The sequence below is a fragment of the Scyliorhinus canicula genome, chromosome 7, assembly GCF_902713615.1.
Source record: "Scyliorhinus canicula chromosome 7, sScyCan1.1, whole genome shotgun sequence".
Taxonomy (NCBI): domain Eukaryota; kingdom Metazoa; phylum Chordata; class Chondrichthyes; order Carcharhiniformes; family Scyliorhinidae; genus Scyliorhinus; species Scyliorhinus canicula.
Window position 1 is genome coordinate 18,823,541 of NC_052152.1, and position 24,788 is coordinate 18,848,328.

General features: G+C 48.8%; 1 protein-coding gene across 5 annotated transcripts in view; it reads left to right on the forward strand.

The window, feature by feature from the left end:
* Nucleotides 1–24,788, forward strand: part of LOC119968762 (transmembrane protease serine 2-like) — a 94,343-nt gene that overhangs the window by 45,353 nt on the left and 24,202 nt on the right. For 4 of the 5 annotated variants that reach the window (XM_038801458.1, XM_038801454.1, XM_038801455.1 and 1 more), the window contains exons 5-9: nt 8,294–8,380; nt 10,380–10,487; nt 12,414–12,540; nt 16,437–16,550; nt 16,671–16,714. In XM_038801458.1, the coding sequence (XP_038657386.1) occupies nt 8,294–8,380; nt 10,380–10,487; nt 12,414–12,540; nt 16,437–16,550; nt 16,671–16,714 (480 nt within the window). The remainder of the gene's footprint in view (nt 1–8,293; nt 8,381–10,379; nt 10,488–12,413; nt 12,541–16,436; nt 16,551–16,670; nt 16,715–24,788) is intronic. The other variant, XM_038801457.1, reaches the window with a different exon arrangement.

The following is a 24,788-nucleotide window of genomic DNA, read 5'->3' on the forward strand; positions in this document are numbered from 1 at the left end:
TACACAGGGACAGGAAGTGAGGACACACTTCACGGAAGGCAGAACTCGTAGCAGGACACAGACACACAGCATTTGAGGTAGCCGTAAGTTAAGCTCTGAAGACAGAACGAATTCACAATAAAGCATCTTCTCCACCTTTGAGACTACGAGCTTTATTAAGACACGAGGAACAACACATGGTACCCAGGATTGGCTTCAGACGCTTACTACAAGACAACTCAGCTGCAGACACAGAAAGACCAAAATGGCAAGAAAAACTCCTACTGGACATTTGACTTGGGAAGGCATCGCTTATTCGAGGATGTGGCTTGGACGCCCACCTCAGCTGGACATGACCGGCAATGTAAGAAATGTCTGGAAAATATTTAAACAAATGTTCGATTTTTATATCATAGCTAATGATGTAGCAGCAGCCTCAGACGAAATTAAAATAGCAATGCTCATCGCAGGACATGAAGCTAGGAAAGTATATAATGGATTTAAATACTCAAAAGGTGAAGACAGCAACAACTGACAAATAATACGAAAAAAATTTGAAGAGTACTGTAAGGAATTTGAACAGCACGGAATGCTCAGAGGCCAAACTGCACAGAGACTGAGTGATGCAAAACTCAAACTATCAAAATCAGAACAGAAAGGGTTCAGTCAAGAAATCACGAGTGAAAAGTACAGATCAAAAAGAAGAAATAACTTGAATTTTTCACAAAGCCAAAATGCTGAAATCCAGTACAGATTGAAAGGAAAAGGTAATTTACAACTTTCAGGGAAAAAAACGCTGAAATCCGTGATAAAATGGCGTCTGAGCACATTTTACAGTCTCTGAGAGACACAAAACTAAAATCTGCATCTGCGCATGCGCAGGAAACAAGCCGCGCATGCACAGTTTAAAAAAGTTTGTGTTGCTGATCATTACGCTGCGCCGCGCATGCGCAGTGGACACAAAACCGCACGGTAAAGGAAGGCCGATTTGTGCATGCGCAATTGATTCCTACGCATGACGTCATGAGCGTCATGACGTCTGAGCATCCGGACCACGCCTACTTAAAAGGGAAATGCCCGAAAATTGAAAACAAGATACTTAAAGCTGTAAAACCAAATTTTCTTGCCTCAGAACACAGAAAAACGCCTGAACTTAAACCAACAGTTGAAAATAACTCTCACAACACCCTGGAAAAAGCAGTCTGCACCACCCAAAGTGAAGAGAACAAAAAGAAATCCGAAACAAAAAAAGATGATTTGTTTTTCGAACAATATTACTCAGACATGGCTGAGTTATTCGGATATGCAAAAAATGATGAAGACAACGATACCAAATCCGAAGCAAAAAAGGATGATTTGGTTTTCGAAGAATACTACTCAGACATGGCTGAGTTATTCAGATATGCTGATCACAGCATCAGCGACACGGTCGCAAAGCTCAACACGAATCTACTCGTGGTAGATGAATCCAACACCATGGTGCCATGGCAGATCGTCGATACATTGGATGACAGCAATACCCAAGGCGAAGACGACGCCACACAGAGAGCACAGAAAGACTCCACAGAGAAAGGGATGACAGGCTCCACAGTGAGAGTGATGAAAGACTCCAAAAGGGAAGCAAGCAAACACTCCCTGGCGAACACCATGCATGAACAAGACCATGAAGGTCAACCCGCCGTATCTGAGCAACCGCAAGCAGTCTATGAAAGTCTACCAAGCTCACATAATCAAGAAGAAGACAATGTACATCTACCCACTGCATGCGAAAACAGTGACAAGGTGATCACACTCGACATACAGGAGGTACAGGATCACAGCGAGACTGACGGTTCTCAGCTTGTCTGTACAGAAGCACAGAGTAGGGCCACCCAAGAGTCCAGAGAGACCACACCAATAGAAACCATGCAGATTTTGACTCCAGAAGAGGAGCACCAAGAGTCCAGTGAGACCACGCCAATAGAAACCATGAAGATTTTGACTCCAGAAGAGGAGCACCAAGAGTCCAGAGAGACTACGCCAATAGAAACCATGAAGATTTTGATTCCGGAAGAGGAGCACCAAGAGTCCAGAGAGACCGCGTCAAATGAAATCGTGAAGAATTTGACTCCAGAAGAGGAGCACCAAGAAAGCAAAGACGACAAATCAAATCCACCACAAATGACTGATGTCACCAGCATCAATGCAACATCAGATCATTCTCACCATTCTCGAGACGAAACGTTCAATGTAACAGATTCCACAAAGGACACTGTGACAATGACTCAAATTATCCACATGGGACACTCATTGAACATAACAAGAAAAACAAAAGCCACAAGAAGCACAGCAGAAACGAGAACAACAACAGCAAGATCAAAAGCAACATGAAGCGCGATAAGAACAACAAAAATCGCAAGAAGCACTGCGGAAACAAGAACAACAACAGCAACAACAAAAACTACAAGCACAATGACAAAAACTACAAGAACAACAAAAACAACAAGAAGCATAACAAAGATAGCGACAACAACAAAGACAGAAACGACAAAAACAGCAACAAGAACGGCAACGAAAACAACAAAGACAGGAACGACAGAAACAACAGCAATGAAACAACGACTTGTACAAAATGATACAACTCTGCACATGAAGGACAATGCCACAGCACACTGCAAAACAATGACAAGACTACAAACATGCCATGGGATGACAACGAATTGCACAAACTCACATCTGTTCCAGAACAAGCAAGCACACCAGCTTTCAAGGCAGATGACATACTAAATCGATACCACAAGCACAGAAAAAAGTCCATGTCAGTCGACATCAGTGGTTCGACCATGCAAACACCATGGGATGACGTATTCGTTACTTAAAATAACAAGAACACCGACAACATTCACAACGGAGTTGCAATATCAATATCACCACGTCAACAACAACAAAAGAAAAAACTCAGTGAACAAATTCATCAAGTTTGGACTCATAAATGTTTTTATTAAGATTGGACTCATAAATATAAATTGGCTTTGTAAAATATGCAATAGCACCATCACTTGTATAGATACACATATCATAAGTAACTGTTTTGTACAATTTTCTTTAACGATGTACAGAAAATATGTAAAGAAAAAAGGGGGGATGTGGTGATTGTGTATCAGTGTAGATGCAATACAACTGAGCAAGCACTAGAGGGAGCACGGGAGAGCTATAAATACACAGGGACAGGAAGTGAGGACACACTTCACGGAAGGCAGAACTCGTAGCAGGACACAGACACAGGCAGGCAGCATTTGAGGTAGCCGTAAGTTAAGCTCTGAAGACAGAACAAATTCACAATAAAGCATCTTCTCCACCTTTGAGACTACGAGCTTTATTAAGACACGAGGAGCAACACATTCCCATTTACTCTTTATCTCACCTATCTGAGTTTCCTCCCACTCCATAAAGTTCTTTATAGATTTCCGATGCCTTCCACTCGCCCACTCCAGTTCTCAAGACTACCTTGTCCTGTATCCCCTGTGGCGATAGAAGCGGAAATAACCTGCAGATAACGAAATGCATTCCCGTCGGCAATTCAAATTCCTCTTCCAGTTCTTCCAAACAGGGGAAGCTCCCATCAGTAAACAGATCTCCCAGCCTCTCAATCCCCGCTCTCTGCCACCTCCGAAAACCCCCATCCAACCTCTCTGGGACAAACCGGTGATTGGCACAATTGGAGCCCACATCGACGCTCCCTCCACTCCCATATGCTTCCGCCACTGTCCCCAAACATCAGGGCTGCCACTACCATCGGCATTGTGGAGTCTCGGGCGGCGAGAATGGCAGAGGAGCCATTACCAATGCCCCCAAACTTGTGCCCTTACATGAAGCCCCCTCTACCCGCTGCTATATCAATCCCTCCCCCGCCACCCACTTCCTGATCATGGCTATATTTGCCACCCAGTAATAGTCCCTAAAGTCCAGCAGTGCCAATGCCCCCCCCCCCCCTCCTGCCCCCGGCTCCGCTCCAGCAGTACTTTCCTTACTCATGGGTTTTACCGGCCCACACAAACCCAGGGATCACCGCATTCACCCGCTTAAAAAAGGCCTTGGGTATAAAAATAGGGAGGCACTGGAAAACAAACAAAAATCTCGGGAGAGCCGTCATCTTTAAGGCCTATACCCTCCCCGCCAGTGACAACGGGAGCATGTCCCACCTCCAAAAATCCTCCTTCATTTGCTCAACTAACCGGGCCAGATTTAAGTGATGCAGCTGCTCCCAACCCTGTGTCACCTGAATACCCAAGTAACGAAAGCTCCATCCCACCACATTAAATGGCAACCCCCCCCCCCCCCAGTTTCCTCTCCTGCCCCCTCACCTGGATGACAAAGACCTCACCCGTACCCATATTCAATTTGTACCCAGAGAACCGGCCAAATTCCCCTAAACTCCGCATAATCTCTCCAATCCCCCCAAACGGGTCAGAAATATGCACGAGTAGGTCGTCTGCATTTAATGAGACCGTGTGTTCGGCCCCCACGACCGCCCCCCCCCACACTGCCCTCCACCCCAGCCCCCGCAGGACTAGCCCCTTCCAGTCCTTTGACGCTCTTGGCGCCATTGCTAATGGCTCAATGGCCAAGGCAAACAACAGTGGGGAGAGGGGGCATCCCTGCCTTGTCCCCCGGTGCAGTCTAAAGTAGTCCAAACTCACCCGATCCGTCCACACACTCGCCACCGGTGCCTGATACAGCAACCGAACCCAGTCAACACAGCCCTGCTCAAACCCAAACTGCCCCATAACCTCCCAGAGATAATTTCACTCCACCCGGTCAAAGGCCTTCTGTGTGTCCATAGCGATCACTATCTCCACCTCCCTCCCACCGTAGGGCATCCTGATTCTATTCAAGAGCTTTCTAACATTGGCCGTTGATTGCCTGCCTTTGACAAACCCCGTCTGGTCTTCCCCTATCACCCCCGCAACACAGTCCTCTATCCTCGAGGCCAGAATTTTGACCAGCAATTTGGTGTCTACATTTATCAGGGAGATTGGCCTGTGTGACCCACATTGTTCTGGGTCCTTCTCCTGCTTCAGGAGCAATGAAATCGAGGCCTATGACATTGTTGGGGGAAGAACACCCCTCTCCCTTGCCTCATTAAATGCCCTCACCAACAGCAGGCCCAGCATCCCAGAAAACGTTTTGTAAAATTCAACTGGGTAGCCATCCTGTCCCGGGTCCTTGCCCGACTGCGTGGCCTCCAATCCCTCTACTACTTCGACACTCCCGATCGGGGCGCCCAACCCCTCCACCAACCCTTCCTCCATCTTCAGAAACTCCAAACCCTCCATAAACTGCCTCATCTCCTCCCCCCCCCAGCTGTGGGCTCCGACTCATACAGCCGACTGTAAAACTCATTGAACACCCCGTTTATCCCCGTCGGGTTCAAGACCGTGTTCTCCCCGTCTCCTCCTCCACTCTTCCTATCTCCCTGGCCGCCTCCCTTTTCCTGAGCTGGTGTGCTAGCATCCTACCGGCCTTCTCACCAGACTCATATACCACCCCTCTCACCTTCCTCAACTGCCCCACTACCTTCCCTGTAGATATCAGACCAAACTCCGTCTGCTACTTCTGCCGCTCCTTCAACAGCCCTGACTCCGGAATTTCGGAGTACCTTCTATCCACCTGGAGTATTTCCCTAACCAGCCTATCCATCTCTGCCCACTCCACATTCTCCCTATGAGCCCATATCGAAATCAGCTCCCGCCTAACTACTGCCTTCAGTGCCTCCTACACCATTGCTGCGAAACCTCCCCCATGTCATTTATCTCCAAATAATTCTGGATAGTCTCCCTCACCCGCCCGCCCACCTCCTCATCCGTTAACAGTCCTACATCCAATCTCCATTGCGGGCACTGACCCGCCTCCTTGCTCACCCGTAAATCCACCCAGTGTGGGGTATGGTCCGATGCAACAATCGGCGAGTACTCGGCATCTACCACTCCCGCCAGCAAAGCCCTGTTCAAAATGAAAAAAATCAATCCAGCAATACATGTGAGAAAAAAGAAAACTCCTTCGCTCTTTGGCGTCCGAACCTCCACGGATCTACCCCTCCCATCTGCTCCATAACCCATTTAGCTCCTTCGCCGCGGCTGGTACCCTCCCTGTCTTGAACTTGACCAATCCAACCTCAGAATCAACCTTTGCGAGTCCAGGTCTGGAATCTTCTCTCACACCTACCTCATAAACTCCACGTCATCCCTGTTTGGTGCGTAAATATTTACTAATACCACCTGCATCGCCATCCAGCTTCCCACTCACCTAACATACCTACCCCTTCCGAGTCAGCCACTATGCTTCTTACCTCAAATGACACCCACTTATTGATCAAGATCGCAGCCCCCCTAGTTTTAGGGTCTAGCCACAAATGAAACACCTGCCCAACCCACCCCTTCCTCAGCCTAGTCTGATCCACTACCCTCAGGTGTGTCTCCTGTAACATTGCCCCGTCCGCCCTCAAACTCTTCAAATGCGCAAATACGCGAGCCCTCTTGACCGGCCCATTCAGTCCTCCTCTCACGTTCCATGTGATCAGCCTGGTTTGGGGACAACCCCCCCCCCCCCCCCCCCCCCCCCCACACGCCCTCACCCCACCCCGCCGGTCAGCCATCACTCTTCTCAGGCCAGCTACCGGCCCGCGTCCCACGCCTCCTCAGGCCCGCCCTTGGGTGTCCACCGTCAACGACCTCCAATTTGTCTCCAAGCGCTAGTCCCTCTCCTGTCAGCTGAACACTTTCCACTCTCCCTCCCCCTCCCCCTATAACAAAATAACAATCCCAACCCCCCACAACATTATCACTTGCTCGCCCCCCCACTGTGCTTCCGTGAGCTAGCCCGCCAAGCCAGCCTGGTAGCCGCCACCCATGGCACCAAGCAACATACCCCCCACTGATCTCCCTCCCCACCGCTCGAACATCCATATGCAAAACATAACAATTCCCAACAAACATAAAGAAGAAAATTCCACCCACCAATCCCCTTTCAGAACAAAGTTCACCAGCATACAATACTGAGCTACGGCCCAAAAATTGGGACCAAAACAATACATACAGCACCCAAAGAGAAAAGAAATTTAGCAGCATAGGTACAGAATTACTCACCCCCAAGTTCAATGTCCTCCATCACCTGCCAGTCCCCTGTCCTTAACAAAGTTCATCGCCTCATCCGGCGATCCGAAATAAAGCTCTTGCCCCTCGTAAGTGATCCACAAAGCAGCTGGATACAGCTTGTCGAACTACACCCCCTTCTTAAAGTGGGCCGATTTAACTTTATTGAAGCTCGCCCTTCTTTTGGCCAGTTCCATACCCAAGTCCTGGTAAATGCACAGCTCATTATCTTTCCATTTGCAGCTCCTTGTCTGCCTGGCCCACCTCAAGATCTGTTCCTTGTCCAGGAACCGGTGCATTTGTACCACCATTGCCCTTGGAGGCTCGTTCATCCGCGGCTTCCTCATAAGCGCTCTGTGCACCCTGTCCACTTCCAAGGGCTGACTAAACGCACCTTCCCCGAGGAGCTTCTCGAATAAACGCGTCACATATGTCCCTGCATCCAATCCCTCACTGCCCTCCGGGAGGCCAACGATCCACAGGTTCTGCCTGCACAACCTGTTTTCCAGATCCTCCACCTTCTCTTGCAGCCTTTTCTGGTGGTCCTTCATTAGCCCCATCGCCGATGCCATTGCGGTTAGCTGGTCCTCGTGCTCAGCTGCTGCCTCTTCCACCTTCTGGATCGCCTGTCCTTGGGCTTTCAATCTTTGCTCCACCCGGTCAATCCCTGTCTTAATCGGGTCCAGGTACTCTTGTCTTTGCTTATCAAAGCTCGCCTGGAGGGACCAGATGCTCCGTTGACCATTGGGCCGACAATCCCAGTCCTTGAGCCTCTGCCATGTTTTCCTGTGCTGCAGACGCCACTCCCTTCTTTGACCAATGACCTCTCCTTTTCAGACCATGTCTGGTCCACGAATCCATACATTGGTGGGTAATCCCTCTCCTCAACCTCACCAATCTCATATTTTGCCGATTAAATTCCCCATAAGTCGGGTAAAAAAGGTCTCAAAGGTCCATCAGGAGTCGGAGCTCCCAAATAAGCGACCATTCATTCCATGCCGGCCACCGGAAACGTGTGCAGCACGATAGCAGCACGCACGTGCAGGCCGAATGGTCTGTTCCGGTGCTGTGTAATCCTATTTAAAAACGGATGCGCTCTCTCTCAGATAGGTAACTACCTTAATGTGACATACCAGACGTTTCTTTGCTCCTCTAACACGCTTTATACGGTGCTGTCGTTACAGCGAAAAAGAAAAACATTATAATTGGCTTGGTTGCCTCTGGTGTGTTGCTTGCCTTGGGAATCATATCCGCCATCATCTGGTATTTTAGTGAGTATCATAAAGAATTTCCCTCCCCGCTGTTGTTGTTTCAGATGTGAAGTTTTGGATTTAAAAAAAATGAAGTAATGGCCCAAACCTCCACGTTTAGGGGCAGTGTACACAAGGGGCACACCAAAGTAGCATTGGGACCACACTAACGTTGCATTGGGATCCGCACCCCAACAATTTCCAAGGTAAGGATGCCTGCGAAGGTCAAACTTCCTTTGGGCGATTGCCTTGCACTGGGAATCATGCGATAATGTGATTTAAATCACAAATGTGGATGGCTCCAACAAGTATTAGTTCCTGAGGAAACATTAGAAGAATCACTTGTAGCTTCTGAGTAACTATTGTACTGTTACACCCTATCTCCATTATAATTAGGGCAGTGCGGTAGCACAGTGGTTAGCGCAGTTGCTTCACAGTGTCAGGGTCCCAGGTTCGATTCCCGTCTTGGGTCACTCTCTGTGCGGAGTCTGCACGTTCTCCCAGTGTCTGCGTGGGTTTCCTCCGGAATGCTCTGGTTTCCTCCCACAGTCCAAAGATGTGCAGGTTCGGTGGATTGGCCATGATAAATTGCCCTCAGTGTCCAAAAAGGTTGGGTAGGATAGTGGATTACGGGGATAGGGTTGAAGTGTGGGCATAAATGTGGTGTTCTTTCAAAGGCCCGGTGCAGACTCGATGGGCCAAATGGCCTCCTTCTGCACTGTAAATTCTATGATTCCCCCACCCGTCTGACCGCTCATAGGATTACCTCCAACATCGGCTACCCCTCCTGATCTCCCACGCAACTCCACTACACCCCCTGACCCAAGAAGGCCAACTCAACCCAACACGAGGGGCTGGTTTAGCTCACTCGGCTAAATCGCTGGCTTTTCAAGCAGACCAAGCAGGCCAGCAGCACGGTTCGATTCCCGTACCAGCCTCTCCGGACAGGCACCGGAATGTGGCGACTAGGGGCTTTTCACAGTAACTTCATTGAAGCCTACTCGTGACAATAAGTGATTTTCATTTTTTTTTCACGACCTCCACCTTCCCCCTCACAGAGGCCGAACCCAACCACGCACATCCCAAAAGCCTGATCCAACAACCGCCCCCATCCCCACCCATCCAACCACCACCGCCAGGACCGACCTGACCACCAACCCAGATCTGAGCCAAAGGCTCGACCCAACCAACCCTCCCCCGCCCTCAGCCTGACCCGACATGACCGCTGCCCCAACGACCAGACCCTCCCCCCTCAGGCCCGACTTGACCCGACCCGACCACCTTGCCCATGCTCAATCTGACGATGACCTTCATCCAGGCCCAGCCTGACCCGAGCCCCACTCCCAAATCCTACCCACTTACCTTACTTAGTTTCTCCCTGGTTTGTCAACGTGGCCGGATCTTTAAACTTACCTGATTAATGGCAACTTAGTAGGCCAAGGGAACCCACTGAGTTGGAATGATATCGTCTGATCCAGGAACGGCTTCATTTTAAGGTGATAAATTCGGAGCAGAATGGCAATTGACTCAATCACCACTCCACCAGAATCTCGCCAATGTTTTCTGCATGAAATGCAAGGCAGGCGGGAAAAGCAACAGGGCTCACTCGTAAACTTTCTTCCTGTCAGCAAAATCCTATCCGGAAGATATAGCTAAAGGTTCACAGATTTAGATTGACAGCAAAATTGGACAGACAAACGGGAAATGATATTTAACAAGGAAATGTGTAAAGCTTTGTCGAGATTTTGAAAAGCAAGTTGGGTCTCCATTGGTGGCAGAGTGGGAAGACCAACCATGAGCCTGCCCACCACGGACTTAACCAGGACAGAGGAGTGGAGGTGGCGGGGTCCCCAGCTGCCATCCTCCTGCCCAATTTGACGCCCCCTCCCGCAATCCTGCTTTGGGAGGAGCATCAATATCCACACATTGGTTTTGGAAGAGTATCGAGGTTTATATATGGGACTGAACGGAAGGGGTTTGCACAAAAGGCATTTTTAATCTTTTATATTTCTTGTTTTAGTTTCGAGTTCCAATTGCATACCCTGTGGAAAAGATGATGCCTGTGTGAGCCCATCACATTGGTGTGATGGAGTGCCTCAATGCCGGAATGGCAGGGATGAAGAATGCTGTAAGAAAGATTTTGCAGTGGTATTGCTTTGTGTTTGTCTTCAATAGAGCCTGTTTTTAACATCTCCTTCTTTCCTGTAAATCTAGGTTCCTAACTCTGGTTTGAAACATTCCTGGAGATTTAATCATGTGACATTTGATCATGTGACATTTGCGCTTCGTTTGCACCCGTTACCTCATTGCCTTTAGTTGGACGGAATTCTCCAGTCATTGGGATTCTCTGGTCCCGTCAACTGTAGAAGTCAATATTTTTCCCGCTTCTGGACTGTGGTAGAAAGATTCAACAATGCTTGTTCTGGAAAAATAACAAGACTTTATTTTCAAACAGACTGCATGCAGTTTTGGCTGAAAGTTGAGGTCGGAGAGCAGGGAGTGTCACTGCTGATTCCTACTCAAGTCCGCGCTTTCACAGAAAATTAGCTCAGTATTTATACATTATCAGAATCAGGATAACGTGACTACAGCTTGGTCAGGAATTCGATCAGAAGGACAAACATAAGCAATGTCATAAAACAGGCGTCACCTTGCTGACCTTTCAGGACTCTTTGTCTCATCACTCAGACCATTATTTTGTCCTTTGATCGAATATTTAAAAGTCGGAGGAGAATTCTTCTGACCCTATCTTGTCGTATTTAGACTGCTTTGGGTTATGACGAGTTAGTCTTATCAGAATTTGCGGAGCCCAGGCATTTCGGATCAGCTTGACCATCTCTGATCTTATTCAGGCTTTAGGTTATGCGAAGTCAACTTTTCTTACATTGTACCCAGTAGTTGCCCAGTTTTCCCATCATGCCTTTATTTACTCCGTACAACATCACACAACAACACCCCCCCCCCCCCCCCCCCCCCCCCCCCCCACCCCCACTGCCATAGGTCTACCGCTGATGTGGGGTGGCTTCAATGGATAATTCCACTCACAAGTGGCAGGAATCCCAGAAAATGTTTGAAATTGGAATTGCTAATTTTATGACAAGTCCTGGACAGAAAGCAAAATAATCAGAGTTAAAGAGAAATGGAAATTTTACTTCTTAACTTTTAAAAATCCCCAACAATAATTAAAATCTGAAGGAATGAGATTCCTTGTTTGAAAAGTTAAGTTTCAGTTTCTGAGAGGTTTGTTGGCAGTAATTCTTGTTGACACGTTAAAACTTCACTTGAACCTGAATGGACAAGCCCTCACATTTGTCTGGAATGTGTAGCAGGTTTCTAAATAGTACCACAACCTCACAGCCTTCCATTTATTCCAATCCCAAGTTTCTTGGTACAGCTCAAGTTCTTCAGGAGCAAGGCAACTTGGGCTGCATCTTCCTGATTTTGACACGTTTACCTGCGCACGTGTGGTCTCTGGAAGCTGACTTTTTAATGCTGACTGCCTGATCATTATCGTTCCTGAAATATCAGAGCTAAAGTTCCCAGAAACAGTCCGCCAGAACTATAGTAGAAGATAGTTGGCATAACTTGATATCCCTTACTTGTATCTCGGTTCGTGTATGAGTGCCTTTGATTTTGTGTATCTGGTAAGTTTCAGTTTTAGCGTATTAAATATCGCAACACACACTCCTTTATTTAAAATCTGGAATTAGATAATTAGTGTGGAGGTAGCTGTTCCAGAGGAGAACACTCCAAGAGTATAAAACTGCCACCAGATATTGAGATTTACACCAAATTATTGATAGGCCATAAAGCAGTGACATAAAGGTCTCTGCTTCTTAGACCGACAAAAACCTATTCAAAATGTTTATTAATCAATGGGAATGGGAATATCTTTGGCCACATTGCAATCACAGTTATTTATTAGAATACAACATGCTGATTTCTAACTAACTAAAGTTTTCATGCCATTTTACAATGTTTTACCCAGTTGAAGAGCTTTTGTGAGATAGACAAGAGGGTTTGCTACAATGTTATGTTTCCTTTCAAATTTCAGTCCTGTTGGCAAACTCAACTTTTGTACTTTATGCCAAGTCTAAGGATTTTGGCTGGAGGCCAGTGTGTCATGACAACTGGAACTTGGATCATGGAAAGCAAGTCTGCAACAGGATAGGATACTCCAGGTAACAGTACAAGATGCAAATTTAGTCGCATACACTTGTTCACCTGATTGTTATCCCAATAAAGGCTTGAAATAAAATGGGTTTTGTTATATTACTTGGTTTAAGTAATATATGTCATGACTGATTGTAGATGATGTTGAAGAACACTCGAGTCTTCGAAGTAAACTGAAAGAATTTATTAAGTCACGATAAAACTAATAAGTGAGTTTGACACTCTACTGAACTAACTCCAGCAATAAAGTAAGGATAACTGTGCAAACTATATCTAAGGTACACGTGGTGTCTAGGCTGTGATCTTACTCTGCTATACTGCTGCTATCTGATTACTCCTGTGTGGAATGAGCCTAGAGCTTCTGTGAGCTCTTATTATATAGTGGGTCTTGTAATACCCTCTAGTGGTAGTGCCACAGCTAGGTGTTGTGATTAACCCTTTAGTTACATGTCTGTCTACATATCATTACAGGTTTATGCGGTTTCACCTACTTCCTTGAGGGTGTACAGCTTATAGATCGGAACTGGCCATGATCGGTCACAGATTGGGACTCACCTTGAGAAAAGTCACAAGGATGGGTGGAGCCAGAAATCCAAGTGTCACCTTGCTGCAGTTGAAGTTGATTATTTGCGGTTTGGGCCTTTGTTGGAAGGGAATTGAGGAATGTTAGCCTACCTTTCAACATTTGAACCTAACCTGACCTCATGAGCTAGCACTGAGCTCTCTACCCCAATGGGACAGAGAACAGTGCACCCTTTAAGTAATGTTCGACCCATGCTGGGAGCAAAGGGAAGGAACTAGGAACATTCATCATCAAATGCATTTTTTTCAATTCACTTCCATGTCTGGAAGAGGCACAGTTCTTCATGTAGAAAAATGGTTGATAGGTAATTTTTCATTGAATGTAAGCTGGCGCCAACATAAAGAGGACATCATGAAGGATTTTGAAAATGCTTCCAAAGAAAATGCTTTAAACACGAAAACAATTCCAAATTTGAAGTGATACTAGAGGAGGGCCACCCAATGGGCCTGGTTAATGGATGAGGCTTGATTGCTCAATCAAAATATGGCCCTCAGTTACCAGCAGCTGGGCAATCAAAGTTACTGCCATTTCATGATAATAGGCCGGATTCTCCAATTGAGGACTAAGTCCTCATGCCGGCGTGGAAAGAGTGGTGTTTTACGCCAGGCAAACTGGCGCAAAATCATAGATTATCATAGAATTTACAGTGCAGAAGGAGGCCATTCGGCCCATCGAGTCTGCACCAGCTCTTGGAAAGAGCGCCCTACCCAAGGTCAACACCTCCATCCTATCCCCATAACCCAGTAACCCCACCCAACACTAAGGGCAATTTTGGACACTAAGGGCAATTTATCACGGCCAATCCACCTAACCTGCACATCTTTGGACTGTGGGAGGAAACCAGAGCAGCCGGAGGAAGCCCACGCACACAAGGGGAGGATGTGCAGACTCTGCACAGACAGTGACCCAAGGCGGAATCGAACCTGGGACCCTGGAGCTGTGAAGCAATTGTGCTGTCCACAATGCTACCGTGCTGCCCTTTGGCCACTGATTCCCTGCCCGGGGGAGTCTAGCAGCCAGGCAGCGTCGTGCTTCATGGCGGATGCGGTCCGCAGACCCAGCCCGCAAAAATAGTCCCCCCTTTTGGCCGGCTTGTGCGTCCCAGTCACCCCCCCCCCCCCCCCACAATGCCCTCAGCCCCAAATATTGCCCCTCTGCCCGCGGATCGGCCCTCCCCCAATTGTGGCGGCGCTGAATCCGCAGCCGCCACGCTGAGTTCGCGAGGGATGAGACCACACATGTCCCAAGCCGTCGGGAACTCGGCCGGTCGGGGACGGAGCATCGCGGGGCGGGCCTCCGAGAGTACGCCACTTTTCAGGGGGCGGAGCATTGCGAAAGCGGCGCCCCCCCCCCCCCCCCCCGATTTCGGCGCCATCGGGCATTCTCCGCCCCGGCACTGAACGCGATTTTGGCGTCAGGGGTCGGAGAATCCAGCCCAATGTGTTTTGAATTTGTGGTTTTTTTTGGTTAAGGCCGTTGGCTGGATGGGGAACCATCGTGCAAGATAGCAGTTTGACGAATTTATTGACCGTGCTGCTGTATTCATATTAACACTGAATACTTTTCTAATATCAAAAGCTGGGATTCAGATAATCCATAAGCGTCCGCCAATATCTGTTTCATAATTCTGAATCTCTCGCCTTATTTGGATTCCCCTTGTCATGGCTGGCCTCCAACCTTAAACACTATAGTGAGGAAGGATATTAGCTCTGAACATGGGAAATCTGTCTGGGTAGAGCTGAGAAATACCAAGGGGAAAAAATTGTTGAAGGTTGTTTTGTATATAGGCCTTTAAACTATAATGGTGATGTTGGGGATGGCATCAAACAGGAAATTAGGGATGCATGCAGTAATGGAAATCTGCAATTATGGGTGACTTGAAGCTGCATGTACATTGGGCAAATCAAATTAGTCATAATACCGTAGAGGAGGAATTCTTGGATTGTATCAGGGATGGGTTTCTGGACCAATACATTGAGGAACCAACTGGAGAACAGGCCATCCTAGACTGCATATTGTCTAACGAGAAAGGAATAATTGGCAATCTAATTGAGCAAGGCCTCTTGGGGATGAGTGACCATTATCTGATAAAATTCTTCGTCAAGATCGAGTGGGACAAAATTGATTCTGAGACTCGGGATAGGATAGCAAGCATGGTCAGAAACTTATAAGAGTGTTCTCCCTATTTGTAAACATGTTAATTTAAATGGTAACGTATTTATAGCGAACAGTCTTCAGGAATCATTGAAACTACTCCAACCCAGCAACACAATAATATATACAGCACTGGCTTTTAGCAGACACTCTACCCCCAGACTATCTAGCTGGATTGTTGCTGGTATTCGGGTGATGAATAAATCCCATGACTATAAGGTCAACCGAGTTAAACATATTTGTGTGCTTGGTACACACACTATTTGTTGCGATTTCTATGCATGTGTTTGGACTGTCTTTTGCAGAGAGGTTTTGATTCTTAAATTTATGATGTTGCGCTCTTTGACCACACTTGTGAGTGCATGTTGATTTGAGGGCACTATTTGTATGTATTCACCTGGGTTGTTTATTTGGACAATGTGAGTTAGCGCAAGATGGGTACGTGGTGTACAGGTGAGTGGTAAGGAAGTCTTGCCACAATCGGTTACCGCCCTCTGGTAGCTGGGAGCTCGGGGTTCCTGTAAACAGGCAGAGCCCACTGTTTAAAGGCTGCGTTAAAGTTCGACATTCACCTCAATACTGTTGGTGGTGTGATTCTGTGTAAATGGCAATTTGAAAGTAAGCGCAACCTATTGGCAGAGGCGGCACCAAAGTGTAAACGATTAATATGGAGACAAAAATAGTGACAATGGTTCCCATAGCTCTCCACCACCAGGGCTTTGCCTGTCTTATTTCAGGGTTGGCTGTAGATAAATTGATTGCCATATTAGTCAATCGCTCCACTATCTTTGTAGCTTTGCAACTGCCAGAATTATAGATGATGAATGGGATGAATCTTTATTTGGCTGGGAATTTCCACATTCCAATGATATCTAGCACGCAGTTACCATTCTAATAGAGTTGTTACCTAACATTTAACCTCCTCCAAAGAAGCAGGCAATGGAATATTGCATAAATGGCAAAGCATTTCTCAGATGTAACCATACGTAATTTCTAGGCCTTTGTCTCCATATGTAAGCTGTGGCATTTTCGTTCATTCCTCCAGCTGGACAGTCATTAAACCTATAAAAGCATTCCTGCTTACAGTTTAGATTGTGTTTTTGGGTGGCTCCACAGCGCATTTGCTTTTCGATAACCATATGTTTTCTTCTTCTCTCTGCTTCACAGGGACAGTTATTCTTCCTATGGATCAACCTTGGCAAGTAAAGTTAAGTCCTCAGTATTCCTGATGCTGAATGAGAGCTTAAAAACACGAGACACATACCAAAAACTAAGCATCAGGTCAGATATTGCTGAATATAATTGCTCACATTTCAACACATCGCACTTATCTGCTCTTATTTGATGCCCACTCAATAATCTTGTAAACACTCTACTCAGAAATCTGTTTTTCATTCACAGCAATAATTGTTCATCCGGATTGCTGGTCACATTACGCTGTATAGGTAGGCATGCTTTTATTATTATGAGCTTCGCTTAATCCAACACTCTTTTAGGTTCCCTACCGCATCCCAATTTACAGCAATGTGCCCTCTGTTCCTCCCCCCCCCCCCCCCCCCCCCCCCCCCCCCCCACCTCCCCCCTTCCATACAATCCCAATCAAAAGGGTAAGCTGGTTATGAAAGAGTTAACCGACCTCCATCGAACTTGCCTCTTTGGGCAGTCAGATATTTTGGAACCCACAATCTTCGGTCTTCCGGTACTGATCATGCAACAAAGCTTGCATTTATTCAGGTACTTTTCATGTACTAAAGCTTCCAAGGGTGGTTGCAAGAGAAACCAGGGAAGTAGAGACCAGTTAGTCCAACATCTGGGAAATTGCTCGTGTCTATAATTGAGGAGTGGGGGTTGGGGTAGTGGTGGTGGGGAGAGGGGGGGGGGGGGGGGGGCGCGCGAGGTTGAGGGGGGGGGTGGGGGGGTGGGGGGGGGTGACCGATGCCTTGAAAATTTTCAACGTGATCAGAGACAGCCGGTGTGGAATGTATTTAATAAAGGGCATGTCAAAGCTGAAGTGTATGTTTTGAAGAGGTAACTGAAGTTACGGGGCAGGGGAATGCCTATGGATGTTATTTGTATGGATTTCCAAAAGGCACTTAATAAAATCCCTCAAAAAGGACACTGTTAGCTCTCATGGTGGAATCATATGATTGAAAATCATGGAATTGGATGTGATGCGACCATCAATTCACTCAAGACACGAGTAGAAGTAAACTGTGGCTTTAATCGACTTACAACTGAGCCTGCCTGCGACCAGATGAACTGAGGGCAGGCTCGCAAGACCGCAGCACTTTACACTTCCAGTAGTGGGAGGTGCCATGGGTGGAGCCATGGGCGGAGCCAAGGGTGGAGCCGAGTACATGCTCCTCATCTCCCCCTGTGGGCAGAGCCGCGCAATGGCTCACAGATGGAGCCCACAGGGACACGGTGATGCACAGTGTGAATTATACATATTATACATTCACCACATTCACCCCCTGTTAAAAAATAAAGTCCGGCGGGGGTGACGGGTCTATAAGTTGAGTCGGTCCGGTACCCGAATCATCCGCTGGGATTGGTGGAGCACCGGGGTTGCAGCCGCTTCGGATGGCTGTGTGCTGATGTCCGGTGTGAATCTGAGAGTGGACTCCGGGGGTGGTTCGTTCCGAGCTTCGTTCCTGACCTGTGTAATGGGTGAAAGGGGGCACAGGAAACCTGTAGGCGCGGGGGCGCAGGGGGGGTCGGGTGGGGTGTGGTGTGAGGGGTACCTCGATGGTGGTGGTGGTGGATCCTGCAGGTGCCAGGTCCCGGAGGGAAACAGTGTCCTGCCAGCCGTCGGGGTGTTCGATAAAGGCGTAGTGGGGGTTTGAATGTAGTAGTAGGACCCTCTCTACCAGCGGGTCCGTTTTATGTGTCCGGACGTGCTTCCGGAGGAGAACCGGGCCCAGTGTCGTCAACCAGGATGGAAGCGAGGCCCCCGTGGTAGCGCCCCTAGGGAAAACAAATAATCGCTCGTGAGGAGTCTGATTAGTGGCCGTACACAGGAGGGACCTAATTGCATGGAGCGCGTCGGGGAGGACCTCCTGCCAGTGGGAGGTCGGGAGATTCCTGGACCGGAGGGTCAGAAGGACGGTCTTCCAGACCGTCGCGTTCTCCCTCTCCACCTGCCCGTTCCCCCTGGGGTTATAGCTGGTAGTCCTGCTCAAGGCGATGCCCTTGTCGAGCAGGTACTGACGCAGCTCGTCACTCATGAAGGACGAACCCCTGTCGCTGTGGACATAGTTAGGGAAACCGAACAGAGTGAAGACACTGTGCAGGGCTCTGATGACTGTATGGGAGGTCATAGCGGGGCACGGGATGGCAAACGGGAAGTGAGAGAATTCGTCTATGATGTTAAGGAAGTATATATTATGGTTGGTCGAGGGGAGGGGCCCTTTGAAATCGATACTCAGTCGTTCAAAAGGCCAGGACGCCTTTACCAGGTGGGCCTTGTCTGGTCTATAGAAGTGCGGTTTACACTCCGCGCAGATCGGGCAATTCCTGGTCACAGCTTTTACCTCCTCAATGGAGAAAGGCAGGTTGCGGGCCTTGATGTAGTGGGTGAGCCGGGTGACCCCTGGGTGGCAGAGGTCACTGTGGATAACCTGTAATCGGTTGTCTTGCGCGCTGGGGCATGTGCCGCGGGACAGGGCATCTGGGGGCTCGTTGAGCTTCCCTGGACGGTATACAATATCATAATTATAGGTGGAGAGTTCGATCCTCCACCTCAAGATTTTGTCATTTTTAATTTTGCTCCGTTGCGAGTTGTCGAACATGAAGGCAACCGACCGCTGACCAGTAATGAGGGTAAACCTCCTACCTGCGACGTAATGCCTCCAGTGACGGATAGCCTCCACAATGGCTTGGGCTTCCTTTTCTACTGAGGAGTGTCGAAGTTCCAAAGCAGAGAGGGTTTGGGAGAAGACCTACCTGCCTGGTTCAGAGTGGCGGCGAGAGCGACCTCTGAGGCGTCGCTCTCCACTTCAAGAGGGGACGGATTCATCCACCACCCGCATGGCGGCTTTGGCGATGTCCTCCTTAATGCAGCTGAAGGCCTGGCGGGCCTCGGCTGACAGTGGGAAGAGTGTGGCCTTAAATAGTGGGCGGGCTTTGTCCGCATATTGGGGGACCCACTGGGCATAGTAGGAGAAAAATCCAAGGCACCCCTTGAGGGTCCTGGAACAATGAGGGAGAGGGAGTTGTAATGGTCAGGGTCAGGCCCTAGGACCCCGTTTTCCACGACATAGCCGAGGATGGCTAGTCTGGTTGTGCGGAAAACGCATTTCTCCTTATTGTATGTGAGGTTGAGTTTTTGGGCGCTTTGGAGAAATCGGTGGAGGTTAGCGTCGTGGTCCTGCTGGTCATGGCCGCAGATGGTGATGTTATCCAAGTATGGAAACGTGGCCCGCAGCCCGTACTGGTCCACCATTCGGTCCATTGCTCGTTGGAACACCGAAACCCCATTGACGCCAAAGGGAACCCGGAGGAAATGGAAGAGGCGGCCGTCTGCCTCGAACGCCGTGTAGTGGCGGTCCTCCAGGCGGTTTGGGAGCTGGTGGTATGCAGACTTCAAATCCACCGTGGAGAAGATGCGGTACTGGGCGATCTGGTTGACCATGTCTGCAATTCTGGGAAGGGGGTACGCATCGAGGTGCGTGAACCGGTTAATGGTCTGGCTGTAATCAACCACCATCCGGAGCTTTTCCCCGGTCTTGACGACCATCACCTGAGCTCTCCAGGGGCTATTACTGGCCTCTATGACTCCCTCACGTAAGAGTCGCTGGACTTCGGCTCTAATAAATACCCTGTCCTGCAGGCTATACCGCCTGCTGCGAGTGGCCACGGGTTTTCAGTTAGCGGTGAGGTTAGCGAAGAGTCGAGGGGGTTTGATTTTTAGAGTTGCTAAACTGCATATCGTGAGACGGGGCAGGGGTCCGCCAAAGCTGAGTGTTAGGCTCCTGAGGTTACTTTGAAAATCGAGTCCGAGTAGGAGAGGGGCGCAGAGGTCTGGGAGGACATACAACTGGAAGTTGGAGTCGTTGGCGCCCTGTATCGTTAATGACGCAACGGTGCGCCCTTGTATCTGGACCGAGTGCGACCCTGAGGCGAGGGAGATAGTTTGCCGTGTTGGAAAGATAGGGAGCGAACAGCGTCTCACCAGGTCTAGATGAACGAATCTCTCGGTGCTCCTGGAGTCGAAGAGGCACGGTGTCTTGTATCCGTTGACTTGAACGGACATCATGGATCTTCTGAGGTGCTTTGGCCGTGACTGGTCCAGAGTGACTGCGTTGATTTGTGGGTAGTCGGTGGCTTGATCACCGGTGCTGGAGCGGCCCCATGATGACTGTCCTTGGAGGTCGTAGTTGGCGATTTGCATATCGGGTGATGGCCAAGATGGTAGCCCCCCTTGGATCGCACGTGGCGGGCGGCAAGGAAGATGACGTCCAAGATGGCGGCCCCCATGAATCGCACATGGCCGGCCGCGTGGTGGAGGATTGCCAAGATGGCGGCCCCCATGAGTCGCACATGTCGTGCGGAGGCGGAGTCGGCAGACACGCTGCTACATTGCGGGGTCTGCGGGCCTGGGAGTTGGAGGGGCGATTGTTCTGGATATCGTTAGAGTTTTAGGATTTGGTTTTAGCCAGGCATACCATTGCAAAGTGTCCTTTCCGTCCGCAGCTACTGCAGGTCGCATTGCGGGCCGGGCAGTGCTGCCGTGGGTGTTGGGGCTGGCCGCAAAAGTGGCACGATGGCGCTCCATGGTGGGCAGGTGGCCACCCGGCGCAGGCCTGGGGTAGTCTCTGGTCGGGGGTCCACGATGGGGTCGCGTGGTCGGCTGGGAATGAGTTTAAACTTTGAAAAGCGACCTCCAACGAGGTTGCTAGCGTTACTGTGTCCACCAGGTTCTTGGCCCCTTTTTCGAGGAGACACTGGCGCACGTAATTGGACCGGACCCCTGCAACATACCCATCTCAGACGGCGGGTTCCATGTGCTGGGAGGCAGTCACAGCCTGGAAGTTACATTCCCGTGCTAGGGCTTTTAGGTTGCGTGGGTAGTCTTCTAGCGATTCTGCAGGGCGCTGGCGGCGGGTAGTAAAGATATGCCATGCATAAACTTCATTTACGGGCCGCACGTACAGGCGGTCGAGTATTGCGAGGGCTTCGGTGTACGAGTCAGTACTATTGAGTTGAGTAGAAATGCGATGTCTCACCCGTGAGTGTAGAAGACTGAGTTTCTGCTCTTCAGTAATAGCGTAGGTAGTCGACGCAGCGAGGTAGGCCTTGAAGCACCGAAGCCAATGCAGAAATATTTCCTTCGCTTCTGCGGCCTGTGGATCGAGTTCCAATTGATCAGGTTTGAGGGCTGATTCCATGGTGGGTTTTTTTAAGTCGATTAAATTGATGCGACCATCAATTCACTCAAGTCACGAGTAGTAGTAAACTGTGGCTTTAATCGACTTACAACTGAGCCTGCCTGCGACCAGATGAACTGAGGGCAGGCTCGCAAGACCGCAGCACTTTATACTTCGGGTAGTGGGAGGCGCCATGGGCGGAGCCATGGGCGGAGCCATGGGTGGAGCCCTGTACATGCTCCTCATCTCCCTCTGTGGGCAGAGCCGCGCAACGGCTCACAGATGGAGCCCACGGGGATACATATTATACATTCACCACAGGATGTAGATTATTGATTTGAAGAGGACATGTGTTGCTGAGTGACAGGGAGACAGAATAAGAAAAATAGACAGTCACTGACAGTCACAGTCACTGCCTGGACTTTCTGAATTGCCAGCCAATCAGATTGATGGCAGCGAGGGGTGGAAGTCCCATTCTGTCCTTGTTCAAGCTGCTGGCAGTCTGTTATCTCTATGGGGTGGCCTATTGTCTTTGCAGTGTATCAGAATGATACCTGGACTCCAATGGGCACATTACAAAGAGATGTTACATAAACTAGGGTTGGAATTCAAAGTTATGGATGATTCGAAAGAACAATTATCAATGGAATAATTGTTAATTTTAAATTTAAGATTGATGGTATTTTGTTGTTGACCGACCACAAAGCCATCTCCCTAAAAAAGGTCCGGTGTCGGGAAGGGGATCCTGAAGCTGACACGCCAGCCAGGTCTTATCGGGTTGTGCCCCTTATGACCCCTACCTCTGTTCCTGACCTTGGGTTTTTCTGAAAATCCGGCCCCGAGGCAAAGACGTATTTGAATGGCACCCGACCCGGGGATTCAGGAGAGTGAACTGGAGGGGGTCGAATCACTTTGGGAATTCTTGTGACAAGGAAGGCTACAGGTTTCATCACAGGTCTGTACAAAGTTAGTGAGTGAGCTGAGGCGGTGAGGATACCTCAGATGCATTCGGAGGAGGAGGCTCCACAAATATCCCCATCCTTACCGATGGGGGAGCTCAGCACATCAGTGTGAGAGATAAAAGGCTGAAGCATTTGCAACAATCTTCAGCCAGAAGTGCCGAGTGGATAATCCATCTCAGTCTCCTCCAAAGGTCCCCGGCATCACAGATGTCAGTCTTCATGAAATGAAAAATGAAATGAAAATCGCTTATTGTCACGAGTAGGCTTCAATGAAGTTACTGTGAAAAGCCCCGAGCCGCCACATTCCGGCACCTGTTCAGGGAGGCTGGTACAGGAATTGAACCGTGCTGCTGGCCTGCCTTGGTCTGCTTTAAAAGCCAGCGATTTAGCCCAGTGTGCTAAAGCAGCCCCTGTGATTCACTCCACGTGAGATCAAGAAACGGCTAAAGGCACGGAATACTGCAAAGGTTATGGGTCCTGACAATATTCCAGCAATAGTACTGAAGGGTTGCCCTCCAGAACCTGCTGCACCCATAGCCAAGCTGTTCCTGTTCAGCTACAACACTGGCATCTAACCGGCAATATGGAAAACTGCCCAGGTGTGTCCTGTACATAAGAAACAGGACAAATCCAATTCGAACAATTACCACTCTATCAGTCTATGCTCAAACATCAGAAACGATATGGAAGGGATCATCAACAGTGCTACGAAGTGGGACTTACTCACCAATAACCTGCTCAAGGAGGCCCATTTTGGATTCCGCCAGGGTCACTCACCTCCTGATTTCATTACAGCATTGGTTCAAACATGTACAAAAGAGCTAAGTACCACAGGTGAGGTGAGAGTTACTGCCCTTTGCATCAAGACACCATTTGACCTTCAAAAACCTAATAAAAAACATTTATTTAAAAAAAAGACACCTTTTGACCAGTATGGCATCAAGGAGCCCTAGCTAAACTGGAGTCAATGGGAATCGGGGGGGGGGGGAAACTCTCTGCTGGTTGGCCTCATACCTTGCACAAAGGAAGATGGTTGTGGTGGTTGGAGGTCAATCATCTCAGTTCCAGGACATCACTGCAGGAGTTCCTCAGGGTAGTGTCCTAGGCCCAACTATCTTCAGCTGCTTCATCAATTACATTTTTCCTTCATAAAGTCAGACTGGGGATGGTTGCTGATGACTGCACAATGTTCAGCACCTTTCAACACTCCTCAGACACTGAAGCAGTCCTTGTCCAAATGCAACTAGACCTGGACAATATCCAGGCTTGGGCTGACAAGTGACAAGTAACATTCCCACCACACAAGTGCCAGGCAATGACCATCTCGAACAATAAAGGATCTAACCATTGCCCCCCTTGATATTTACTGGCATTGCCATTACTGAACCGCCACTCTCAATATCCTGGGGGTTACCATTAACCAGAAACTGACCAGGACCAGCCATATTAATACTATAACTACCAGGGCAGATCAAAGACTAGGAATCCGACGGCGAGTAACACACCTCTTGACCCACCAAAGCTTGTCCACCATCTACAGGGCAGAAGTCAGGTGTATAATGGAATACTCTCCACTTGCCTGGATGAGTGCAGCTCCAACAACACACAAGAAGCTCAAGATGATCCAGGAGAAAGCAGCCAGCTTGATTGCGCCCCATTCCACAAACATTCAAACTCTCCACCACCGACGGAGAGTGGCAGCCCTATGTACCATCTACAAGATGCACTGCAGTAACTCAACAAGGTTCCTAAGACAGCACCTTCCAAACCCGCGGCCACTACCATCTAGAAGGACAAGAATGCCAGGTACCTGGGAACCCCACCACCTGGAGTTTCCCCTCCAACTCACTCATGATCCTGACTTAGAAAGATATCGCTGTTCCTTCACTGTTGCTGGGTTAAAATCCTGGAATTCCCTCCCTAACAGCATTGTGGGTGAACCTACACCTCAAGTATTGCAGCTGTTCAAAGTGGCAGCTTAGCAACACCTTCCGAAGGGCAACTAGGAATGGGCAATAAACACTGGCCTCGCCAGCATCGGGCACATCTCGTAAATGAATAAAAAAAACCTGGGGAGTGTAAGGGAAAATAATCACTTAGGGCCCCCAGATCACCCTCTAATGACTCTTATTAAAAGTTGTTCATGTGTGGCTGAACAGTCTTATACTTGTTTGTGATGCTCTATCCAC